We start from the raw sequence: 12,432 nt of genomic DNA, 5'->3' as shown, positions 1-12,432 counted from the left end.
AAAGGTAAAAAATTTTAATTTTTGTAAAAATATTCGATCCTTTCCAAAAAGATTTTCTACCTAATTATTATTTGTAAAAAATTATTGTTGCAAATTCCATTCATAGCCTTTCCAAAATAAATACTCCTGTTTATTTTAAAAACTAAGAAAATACTATGCATACTTTTATGATTGAGGAAGCCTATAGTTTGAGCCTAACTTGCTGAAGGTAATATTACAGAGCATTCTAATCTCAGAGAATCGTAGTAAATTGAGAAGCAGTACATTGTTTTTCTGATTAATTTGCTTAAGCTTCGCAGTTTAGTTCACCAAATTTTTGCTGGAGCCCCAAAGCCTTTTGGCCAACGCCTCATCTAATTTAGCAAGTGTTGTAGCTTGTAGGTTACGTGCATCGATGCAGACGCATTACAGTCTGTGTAATACTTGTTTCACCCAGACTGTTTTTATTAACAAAATAATTGAAAATTGACGAATAACAATCTGAAGAAGCAATCTTGTTAAATAGAGTAAGAACAACATATAGTGGTGACAGATTGAACCCCAATAGGTGATTTGGGTAGAAAAGAGTAATCGAAAACATGGTTAAAGAAGAGATTACGTTTATGGGGGTATTTAATTTGCAAATGGAGGCTACTAAAAGCAGGACGGAGATTGAGGGATTGATATTGATGTGAAATTGAAGACATGATACTTAAATATTGAATTTTGAAGTTTTAATTTGGGGATCCGATATTTAAACGTAAAGGAAATGAAGGTTTAATTTGGGATTTATAGGGTTAATGGAAATTAAGTAAGGCTACCATTGATGGGAGGTTGAAGGTTAGAAAAGGGAAATTGGGAAGATGCATGGAAGGTTGTTGTTACGGAAATTAAGGCTACCGTTGACTGGGACATGGTAGGTTGAAGGTCAAAGAGAGAAATTTCGAAGTTGAGAGATTCCTGCAGCGTTTGGGTTGCATTTTGCTTCTTTATTTTGTTTCATGTTCTTTTGGCCCTGTGTTATTCGGGATTGTTGAAATTATGTTAATATAATAATTTTATAACAATAAGATGATGAATGATCACAAGTTGGACTGATTTTTGTTTTTTGTTTTTTGTTTTTTTTAAAGAAATAATATATGCTTGGCCCACGTGTACGTCTTCTAAGTAGTGATGCTTATGTGTCTGCCATATGTCTTCAAAATGATGTTGCTTACATGTCCTTAAAATGAAGTTTTTTTTTTAAAAAAAAATACTAGGCATTGATGGTTTTGTCCAATGAAGTAAGATTTCAAAATTATTTTTGAATTAAAAAAAGTCGGGTGTCACGTAGATAAATAATTAGGTGCCACATTATATATTTTTATTAATTAATTATTAATATTACGCATATACAATTTCATCCAAAATCCAACACTCTAATAATTAAAAAATAAATCTAAACTGAAAATCAATCCTATACAAAATATAGCAGTTGTCCAGTTGGTATGTATAAGAGTTTTATATTAATCTAAAAATTTAGTAGGATCCGTACGGGCTAAATTTCAGTAGAGATAGATTAATAAAAAACGCAAAAAAAAATAAAAATGCAAAAAAATAATCATGGGCCTCCCCTCATGGACCAAATCCAACCGGCAAACCCAAAAACCCACGAAGGCTGAAAATATTTCGGGTATATTAATCCAACTGCGTGAATGAACCACTGAAATGCTGGGAAAAATCTAGGGTTTATTTTCAGTGTGCGTCGTCAGGAACAACAAGGAGAGGAAGAAGCCGCCGCCGTAGCGCCACCCAAACTAGGATCGATTACTCCTTACCTACGTCGTCACCATGGGTCGTATGCACAGTCGCGGGTACTTCTTCTTTTACACTCTTTTTTTTTCTGACATTTCATCTCTCCTCATTCTTCAATGGCGGCGATTCCTTTTCTTATTTTCTGATGTTTACAGTAAGGGAATGTCCGCCTCTTCTATACCCTACAAGAGGACCCCACCTTCCTGGCTCAAGATCTCCGCTTAAGATGTAAGTTCCCTTCATGTTTAGATTTACCTTATTTAGGTAATTGTTCTTGTTGGGTATATTATCCCCTATGATTTGGTTTTGAATTCTGTTTTTTTCTACCTCGATTAATCGTTCAAATTTATTTGATTAGTTTTTTTTTGGGGGAGTTTTTTGCCTCTATTTTGTGTATGGATATTTTCTGTTTTACTTCTAGTTTAACTATGTAGAGGGATTGAATGAATCCATGTTTAAATTTATCTAGTTTTGATTATTATTGAGGTTTGTTTGGGTATTTTTTATCATATTTTTTGAATTTAAATTTGTGTGTTTCTGTTGAAGGTGGATGAGAACATCTGTAAGTTTGCAAAGAAGGGTTTGACACCTTCTCAGATTGGTGTGATTTTGAGGGATTCTCATGGTATTGCTCAAGTCAAGAGTGTTACTGGTAACAAGATCCTTCGTATCCTCAAGGCTCATGGTAAGTTATTTTCTGATATCTTTTGAAGATTTGATTGGGACTTGCTTTTTTGTAATTGAATGTAGTAATTGTGGTATATGTTGAATAGGAAGAATATGTGGTTGTAAACGGGAGTAAATGTTTCAGTGAAAGTGATTGATGAACGCAATTTTAACGATTTGATTCTATTAGAAGCTTGTATATAAATTGGATACTTTTGAATTTTGATGCTCAAATGTGAATTACCCTTGTTCTATCATAGAGGTTATAGGGATATTGAAAACGATATTGGAAAGGATTTAGGTATTTAATCTGTTGGACTAGGCACCTAAGCATAGCTTGTTAGGTTTAACTATGATGTTCTACAGACAATGTATTTATGCTTGTGATCTCGAGAGGGTAGAACCGTAGAAGTAAATGATGAGCAAGAAATTAATGAGATTTGACTTTTGAGACATACAGTCATGTGAGATAATATGTCAGTATTGGTCTTACCGAATAAGGGTCAAACATATTAATCCTTACTTCATTAGACCGGCCATACAACATAAGGATCAAACATATTCGTCAATATTATGATTTGTGTCCCTTTTGCTTGAAGGGTTGCTAACTTTTTGATATATTTAGCTGAACATCTATGGTTTTTGGTACTTTGAATCCTCGGATGAGTTATCACATGAGTATTCGGATGAGTCCTTGGCCTTGTGAGCCCTTCCCCCGCCTGATATTGGGTTGATATGTTTCTCGAGTTCTTTTGTGTGTGTGTGTGTGTATTTTCTGCTTTTCTTAGCTTGTTTGTTAACGAGCCAGTGAACTTTACTTTTTCTTTTACAATCAACTCTATGTTCGAAGTATCTGCACTACAAAACAATCTCTTTTTAGAGACGTATTTTGAGACGGATATTGTAAACATCTCAAACTTTGAGATGGATTACAAAAGTTATGTCTCTAATTAAAACTTGAGATAGAAATTGTATATTTTGTCTCTAATTAGTGATGAAATTTTTCCTCCGTCTCAAACTTGAGACGAAATTTTTTAACCGTCTCAAAAAAAAAAACTCTTTGGGCCAATTTAAAACATAGCCTAACTAAATGAACCAAAAAAACGCTGGCTACAACCCTCAATTGTTTTAGCCCAACTCCAGCATTCTTTCTTTCTCGTCATTACACAAATACAAGTATACAACCCTATTCTGGTGAAACTTTATTTTTCCCCATTTTTTTTCATAAATGGCGATAATGCTGAAGCTCGATATCAATGGCGACCGGAATTGCTGAAGTTTGAAATTCCTCATCTACGGTTCGAGTTCAATTTAACAATCTCTCTGTTAGTTCGATTCCTCTTCAATAGTTATCAATTAGTTCGATTTCTCTTCAACAACTATTTTGGTTTTCAAGGTAACATCAGATTTTATTTTTCTTTGATTAATCTGGTAAAATAAGATGTTTAGTTGTTGATTGTATTTGTTATTCATGATTCTGATGCGAATTGATTTTTTTGATTATGGTCAACGCGATTAATTGTTGTTGCATTTTACAAATACGATGAATGTGATTATAGCAGATTCGATTAATTGTTGTTGTGTTTTGAGATTATAGATATCAAAATTCAAAACAACTAGATATTTATACGCTAGCACACGTTTCTACAATGTGTGTCTGGGAGATCTAATGTAGCCTGTAGGTGAATGTAAATTGTGGATTGTCCTGACTGGGATTTAGTGGGAAAATGTGTTTAGCGTGACTATATTCATAAAGATAGATGAGAGAAATAGTTTTAGAGTTATATACCACTTTTAGTCCACTCCTAAGTAATTCACATGTTAATTAATTGATTTTGAGAATAAGAACATTCTTACTTAATGTTCCTTAGATTAATTACTTTGTTTGTTGTTATTAAATTCTGGATATATCATTGTTTTGCATTAGATTGGATTATGGATCGAGATTGGATGTACAAAAGTCTGGATGGAAAATTTCTAAGTCCTATCTTTGTGCAAAAAGTGGATGAGTTTATAGAGTTTGCTTGTTCAAATGCCTAGACATCGTAGAATTGGTTTATGTTGGTGATTCACAACATTATACCACGGTGTTATTTAAGTGTGATTGGTTTGACTCATTTCAAGGCATAAGGGTTCATAAACCTTATAAACTTGTTGATATCAATCACAAAAAAAGATATCCAAAGTATGATCCTTTTGTCCTCGCATATCAAGTTGAGCAAGTTTGTTTCACATCTTATCCTTCTACAAGCAATCATAACAATGAATGGTGGGCGGTAATGAAAATCAAGGCTAGAGGATCCATTGATGCACCTGTGGACCCAACAACATTTCAAGCATATTTGAATCAAGAATCTTCGTCCATAATAGAACGACCAGAAGCTAATATTGAAGATGCTGAAGATGAACATGACATTATAATCACAGGGGAAATTCTAGTTGATGAGAATAAGGAAGAGGTGGAAGTAGAAACAGATTCCAATGATGATGAATTTGAAAGTGAAGATGATGAAGATTTTGATTTTTAGGATTTTGATGTAAATGTTTGAATCGAACCATTGTGGCATTGTGTTTTCTTACATGTTTTTTTTATTGTAATGCATTACATAGTATATTTTTATTTTAGATAATTATGAATGTTAATCAGAAGATATGAGATTTATTATTCTTCTTAAAATCTCTCCATTCTAATTTTTATGAAAGATGCAGATGTATCCCGCAGGAAGAGGATATGGAGGTAGGGGTGATGGAAGACATGGATATGGTGGTAGGGGTGATGGAAGACATGGATATGGTGGTAGGGGTGCAGGAAGGAATTCAGTGTTTATGCCAAGCACTAGTTCTGTGGCTTCTGCCACGTCCAACTCAGATTTCGAGTCACCAAATGAGCCTATGGAGGAGTCTATAAATGAGCATATGGAGGAGCATCAACAAATTGTTGGAGGTAATCCAGATGCACTTGATAGACTGGATCCAAATGGTCTGTGGTAAGTGATCCCTGCTTCTCTATCTAAACAATAATGTGTTCAGTTTGCTGGTGATAATCCCTAATCCCTGCTTCTTGCTATTAAATATTAATCTTCCTGTTTTGAGTCCTAATTCCTAATCTATTTTAATTCATAGCAGAATGCTGGTGTAAATTCTTGTTGTCGTTCTCTGTAGTTCTTTGTGCCCTTCTCCCGTGAAACGTACTCATCCCCACCCCACCCCCAAAAGATAAAGATGTACTGTATTAATTGGACAGAAACTAGAGAACTTTTTAATGGCACTGCAATATTCTAGTAACTTCTGCTCAATTCTTTTGTTGTTTGCTGGTTACTGTTGTGTTATGTGTTCTGTTTATGGATTGGGATTTTAATCTACTACATCTTATTCTGCATTTTATGTTCTTAACAGGTTTGATAATGATCATAAAGTGGCTAGCCGTGTTACTGAATCTATTAAGACATTCTACAATGGCCCATGGACTTCATTCTCTAATTTGCCAGCGTGTGCCCCGACAATATGGTTCAGAAACTTCAGGGTATATATCATCCACTACATAACTCATCATTAACATTGTTTTCAACTATATCCAATGTCTGAATCATATGTATGTGTTCACTTGTAGCATTATTACAGATGGGATCCTTTGATATCACAAGAAGTGAAGAATGCTTTTGTTGCAGAAGCCATAAAGTCTCTTCGGCAACTTGCTTCTCGTCTTGGTATGGAGGCAGATGAATCAAAAACTATTTGGTGCCCTTCCGATGTTCGACAGAAATTGCTTGAGTACAAAGAAACATCAAAGTTTCAGGAAAAATCGACAAAGTGCTCAAAGAGTAGAACTGTTGGAGAGAGAGCACGGACAACACATGCACAAGGATCCATATCTGCAAAGAAACTGAAGGAAGTAATGGTAATATCCTGCCCTACGTTAAAGTGAAGGAATCTTCTATTAAGAATATGAAATTGTGATCCTAAACTCTTTTCTCTTTTGACCTAAAGACCAAGGAACTTAAACGTGAAGTTAGTGCTGCTGAATTGTTCCAAAGAGGTCACTTTAGTAAAGAGAAAAAGAAGTTTGTTGATAAACAAGCTGACAAAGTATGGGTAAGTTAAAGGTTCTAGCAAGTCTTCTTCTTGCTTATACTTTCTAAAAGGTTATCAAATGTTCTAGCAAGTCTTCTTCTTGCTTATAATTTTTGTTTTTGTATCTTAAACGTAGGAGAAATACGAAATGATCAAGAGAGACAACAATAACCAAGATGCCACTGACAATGACTTCTTTTATGAGGCTGCTGGAGGTTGGGATGCAAAAGGGAGACTATATGGATTGGGTTGTGCTGGGGAGTTGTACTATGTGAAGTCTAAAGGGTCCGATAGTTCTAAGAGACAAAGGACAACTTATGTGGATCTAAGGAAACGAGTTGAAGATCAACAACAACAAATTGAGCAACTTAGAGCCATTGTGGAGAAACTAACACAGAATATGACTCCATGTCGTCCTCAAACTACTGCATCCTCTCTTCCACGATCCCCAGCACCTCCTTCCGGTGGTTCTAGACATGGACATGGTATCGCTGCTTAATGGTAAGTAGTTTCCTTTTTTAATCCTTATCGGTAATAATTAATTACTATTAAGATCCTTTGTTTACAGTATGTAGGGCGGTTATGTTGTCCTAATGATTATGGGACTAAAAACAGCAGACTTATTATTCTGTGTGTTTGTGTGAAATTTCATCACTTGTTTGTTGGAGATAAGATACCAAAATAAATACAGAAATTACCAGGAACAGAGAAATCTATTTATTATTGGAAATTACTAGGAAACGAAGACTTGTTATTAGACTAAAACTCTATTTAATACTTATGATAAACAAGCAGACTTATTGGACTAAAACTCTATTTAATATTTATGATAAACAAGCAGACTTATTATTGGACTAAATACTGAATGAATGATTATGACTGGTTCGAGAAGTTGTTTACTGCCTATGTTGTTGTGTTCTATGTTCTGTGATATTGTTGTTGTCGAATTTTGATGTATGTTTAGGAAAATTGGTGACTTGTAACATTTGTGTGATTTAGGAGCAGCATGTTTGTCAGATAATGCCCCTACTTTTACTTCATTGAATACAGAAGTAACACAATGTCGAATTGTCATGCTTTAACTAAACCGAGAAAGATTGGATCCTTGGCAGTCTGAACAGCAAGTACCACCTCGACTCTTCACTTGGATTGTCGAATTTTGTGCAAGTTTGAGGATGCTGAATTAGGAAATACTTCAACATATGTACTGATTAAACTGATCCCTTTTTTTTTGGGTATCTCTGCTGAATTTGCAGGTTAAGAAAGTTCATAGTGAGGATTTCTTGGCTTGGGACAATATTAAAGCAACAGCAACTTGGGACAGTTCGAGCAATGGTGTTCTTGGCTTAATACTTCATAATCGATTTTCATTTATCTCATTTTATATAATCAAAGAATATATTCGTCTCTTTCTGTAACCCATGTTTCAGGGGTAAATCCTCCCTTCATTACTGAGTATATACTTTCTCCAGTTTGTGCTCCCTTTGTCTAGAAACGTGACACCTTAATTTAGGGTATGAATACATATTTTACAGTATCATAAGAATTTCTTATTCCTTCCAAAGAAAAAAAAAATCTGTATTTATTAATTATTATCTACATTTTTTTATGTTTAGTTATTAGCTATTAGAGACGAATAAACTAATAATCCATCTATAAACTGAGACGAAAACATACTAAATAATCCGTCTCGGATTTGAGACGTTTTTTTTTAAATTTCAGTCATAAGATTCGAGACGAATACTCCGTCTCAAACTTGAGACGAAAATGCCAAGATTCCGTCATAGGATTTGAGACGAAATTGCCAAAATTTCGTTTCAAAATTTTTTGAGACGCCTTGTACAGAGACGCCCCATTTTCTGTCTCAAATCCGTCTCAAATCAATATCTGAGACGGATTTAAACCAATTAGAGATGGAATATTCTGTCTCTAAAAAGAGATAATTTTGTAGTGCTGCTTTAGGCTTAGGAAACTTGCAACTTCTTAATTGTGCTTGGATTGGGTTTTATGAATGAAGAACTTCTTGTTTGTTAATGAGCCAGTGAACTTCACTTTGTCTTTTACATTCAATTCTATGTTTGAAGTATCAGCTTTAGGCTTAGGAAACTTGCAACTTCTTGATTGTGTTTGGATTTGTTTTTATAAATGAAGAAGTTTGGAATGTGCTGCTTTTCTGTGTTCTCATGTATCCTAGTTTGCTTATGCATTCTAAATCCCGATTTCCCTCTCTATACCATTTAGCTTTGATGAACAAATAACTTGCTCTTGTAAAATTGGAATTTGGTATTCTCTGAGAACCTTGTAAACACTTGTGTTTTCCTTGTGAATGCTTCAACACTTGTGTTTTCGCAATCATTAGGTTAGTACTCGTGGAGAAATTTTCCTAATTATTTAATTGTTTATGTTGCTTAGGTCTTGCTCCCGAAATCCCAGAGGACCTCTACCATCTAATCAAGAAGGCAGTGGCCATCAGGAAGCATTTGGAGAGGAACAGGAAGGACAAGGATTCCAAATTCAAGTTGATCTTGGTCGAGAGAAGAATCCACAGGCTTGCTCGTTACTACAAGAAGACAAAGAAGCTCCCACCAGTCTGGAAATAGTAAGTTTCCCCTCATTTTTGTTTAAACACCTTCTTTTCCTTTGCAAAAATTTACAAATGGTTTTATTTTTTACAAATGGTATTACCTTTTTGTTAGAATGCCCTGAAAATATATAATTGAATTTTAATGTTGTACCTGCAGCGAGTCTACAACTGCCAGCACTCTGGTTGCATAAGCATCTGGTTTTGTTTCGGATCCATTGAAGTAGAAGAAATGCCAGCTTGAGGCTGAACATGTTGTTTTGCAATTCGCTGTATGGAGTTCTAGAACTAGTATAATATCGTCTAAAATTTTGAGTGTTGGAATCCTTTAATTCAATTAAGTGTTTTAATTTATGTCGGTCTGAGTAAAATACCCTCAGTGGCGCAAGTGATTGAATTTCCTGTTTTTTTTGAGAAAATTATTTCATTCACCGTTGGAGCAACGTGTACAGGTAGTTGGTTTTAATTGCAAACTAAAACTTGAACTCTTGCATAAGTTATAGCGGTGCAGTTAGAGTACTTCAAATTAGCAAATGAGCTATGTTTGATGAATGGGATTACTGCAACGTATCAGTGTACGTGGAATAGCTTTACCGGCTTTTCCAACTGTCCAAGCTGCATCACAAGATGTTTGTGAGAAAGATCGGAAGCATCGTGTAGGCATCAGTATTGTTACATCGTGTAGGCATCAGTATTGTTACATCGTGTAGGCATCATTATTGTTACATCGTGTAGGCATCAGTATTGATTCATCGTTTTTTTTTTGGTTTTTAAATGGGCAAGCCTTAAAATTAAAGAAAGTCACAGTTTAAGCGTTTACACAACAAATTAATGAACATCAATAGTTCTACATGTGGATCCACCATCCCTAACAAAATTAAGTTCAGCTAAATACAAGCTCCTGCAATACTCTTCTGGTTTGCCCTCCATATGCATCGACTCAGCTGATTTTCTTGTAGTCTCCCATGTTTTGCCATTAAGTCCGCAAGTCCATTTGTGCTTCTACCCTCGAACGGAAGCCGAGTACCGGAGAGTTGTTGCATCAGTACCCTACAATCCATAATCAAATTAATATATTCACCTGATACAGTGAGAGAAGAGTTTATGGACTCCACGGCCTGTTTGCAGTCAGAAGCAATAATTACATTCGACCACTTATGGGTGATACAACAAATCATGCTTTCCCTTATGGCCAAAATTTCTGCCATAAGACTTGATTTTGCCATGAGTTTACCAGTGAAGCCCGTAATCCGTCTTCCATTTGTGTCTCTGCTAACACCTGCTATTCCTGAAATACTTGAATCATTGCCCCAAGCAGCGTCCACATTAAACTTTATATGATAAGGGGGGGTTGGGGCGGACCAATTGGGTTTCTGGTTTGGGATAATGGAGGTAGGTTGGACAGGTGTGTTAACAATGGGGTGCAGGTGTGAGGGGGTCGAAAAAGCACGAGTCTAATGCATGACCTCGTCCCTCGTGGGCGTGACGTTGTCAGATCAAGTGTAGTTAGATTTCTTGTGAGTTTACACCCAATCGACTAGTAATATAGGAGTCGCCATTCAGTTTTTAACGACAATGAGAAAAACTGACAAAACCCGGTTATCGTGACATAAAGGGAGTGCAATTATGTTCGACCACGACGGCCATAGGTTCCCTTGTGATCCCTGGTGTGGGGATCGCTCAACGTACACCCGCAAGGCAGAGATTGAGAGTTCGGGGGACTGTAACTGCCGAGAGGAGTGCTCATCGATAACTCCAGAGGCAGGTTATCCTTACTAGCTCAGCATAAATAATTGAAGGGACATGCGTTAACTATTAAACTATTCTGAATTGATTTTAGCAATATGCAACACATAATACTAAATCGATCGTGATTATCTTGTTTAGATTGATTTAAGGTACCTAGCATGATAGTTCAATTGTCCAAGGTATTATCTTTATTAGGCGTGATAGATCAATCAAATTAATAGTTTAACAATTTTATAAAAGGGTGATGAAAGCGATTAAATCATACGAAGGGACACATTACGACGCACCCTTGAGAGGTGCGTCACGGTTCTCAGAAAACTAACCACTTGGCTTTGCTATTTCTCCTTTTATTTAACGAATCTCGGGTTTCTGAGCAGTGTTCCAGTATTTAGGCTTAATTCATCAGCTACAAGGGACAGGATACGTTCTGTTCGACTTTTGGGTCGATTGCGACAGAACGCGGGATCAATTTCGCAGCGTGAGGCTTAGGCTTAGGGTCAGAGTCAATACTCAGATTATGAATTGTGTGTCCTGTTCACGTCGGTTTTGAGGCTGTATTTATAGGAAAAAGTGGCGTAGAAAGATAGATTTTCAGGAATATGAATACGAAACAGATTAGGAAAAGAATCCGTCCCAGGTATTTTCGGCGCCCAGCACTGGGCGTTAAAGATTTAGGCGCCCAGGGCTGGGCGTTGAAAATAGGATCTGGGCAGAATTCTTTGTCAGATTGGACTCTAGAGTACGGAGTCCATTAAGAGACTTAATCCGAGTTATTTGGTTCGTATCAATTTACGACGGAATGCGTCTGGGCCCTTTACGAACTCTAGGTTCGTTATGAGTTTAATTAATACGTTAACTCTTTTATCGAATTACGATAGGAATAGAATTCCTTTTCCAATTTCTATCTCTTTTAGGATTTATGTTGGAGTGCAACACCTAATTCTGACAGGTTTCTATCTTTTTATTCTTACTACTTTTAGCAATTATCTTTTAAGGCAACTACTATTTTTAGCAGGTTTCTATAAATGGAAGCTTTGGCTGAAATGAAAGGGTGATTTGAGATTCGTTATTTTATAGGAGATGCGTTGCCAAGTGGAGATTTATGTTCTCATCATCGAACCTTCCCTTTCGGGAATGGGGACAAAAGTAGGTGTCTACAGTTAGCCCCCACTTTGACTGAGTCTCGAGATGAGACGATGGTCAAAGTACTGGACGGAGTGCGTCATACAAGCCATGGTGTATGTGACCTGTTTTGCGAGGGTCTCACGAGCCCCCGAGTGATAACGTTTGACTTAAGGGTCATCACTTGAAGTGTTAACACATTCCTCACGTGTCATTGGAATCTGTTAACCAATAGTATAGAAACTCCGTCACTTTGTCATTGGAAGTATCTAAAGATGCATAGAAACTCCCTCACTTTGTCATTGGAAGTATCTACATATGTTTTCGAAATCAAAGCTATAAAGTGTAACCAGTCCTGGCCAAACCCAATCACGAGGTAAAAATGTTTTTAAAGATTCTCATTTTAAGGGTTAGCTAAACGAGAAAACCCCCTTGTTTTTATAGGACATAAAACGAAGGAAAATCCAGCA

At 36.1% G+C, this 12,432-nt stretch overlaps 1 protein-coding gene and 1 pseudogene across 2 annotated transcripts; both read left to right on the top strand.

The window, feature by feature from the left end:
- Window positions 1-1,703: 1,703 nt before the first annotated feature.
- Window positions 1,704-9,436, top strand: LOC110798051 (40S ribosomal protein S13-like; annotated as a pseudogene).
- On the top strand, window positions 3,598-8,105 carry LOC110798050 (uncharacterized). 2 transcript variants are annotated; one of them, XM_022003180.2, is made up of 7 exons: window positions 3,598-3,835; window positions 5,143-5,426; window positions 5,836-5,962; window positions 6,050-6,337; window positions 6,427-6,531; window positions 6,647-7,011; window positions 7,767-8,105. In XM_022003180.2, exons 2-6 carry the CDS (start codon window positions 5,143-5,145, stop codon window positions 7,007-7,009), a joined length of 1,167 nt encoding a protein of 388 aa, XP_021858872.2. In that variant the 5' UTR covers window positions 3,598-3,835; the 3' UTR covers window positions 7,010-7,011; window positions 7,767-8,105. The 2 variants fall into 2 exon arrangements, with proteins under 2 accessions (XP_021858872.2, XP_021858873.2); XM_022003181.2 differs by having other exon boundaries at window positions 3,599-3,835; window positions 5,149-5,426.
- Window positions 9,437-12,432: the final 2,996 nt, after the last annotated feature.

Source organism: Spinacia oleracea, chromosome 2, assembly GCF_020520425.1.
Source record: "Spinacia oleracea cultivar Varoflay chromosome 2, BTI_SOV_V1, whole genome shotgun sequence".
NCBI lineage: Eukaryota > Viridiplantae > Streptophyta > Magnoliopsida > Caryophyllales > Amaranthaceae > Spinacia > Spinacia oleracea.
The sequence above is the reverse complement of the archived record's forward strand: the minus strand, read 5'-3'. Positions and strand labels throughout refer to the sequence as shown.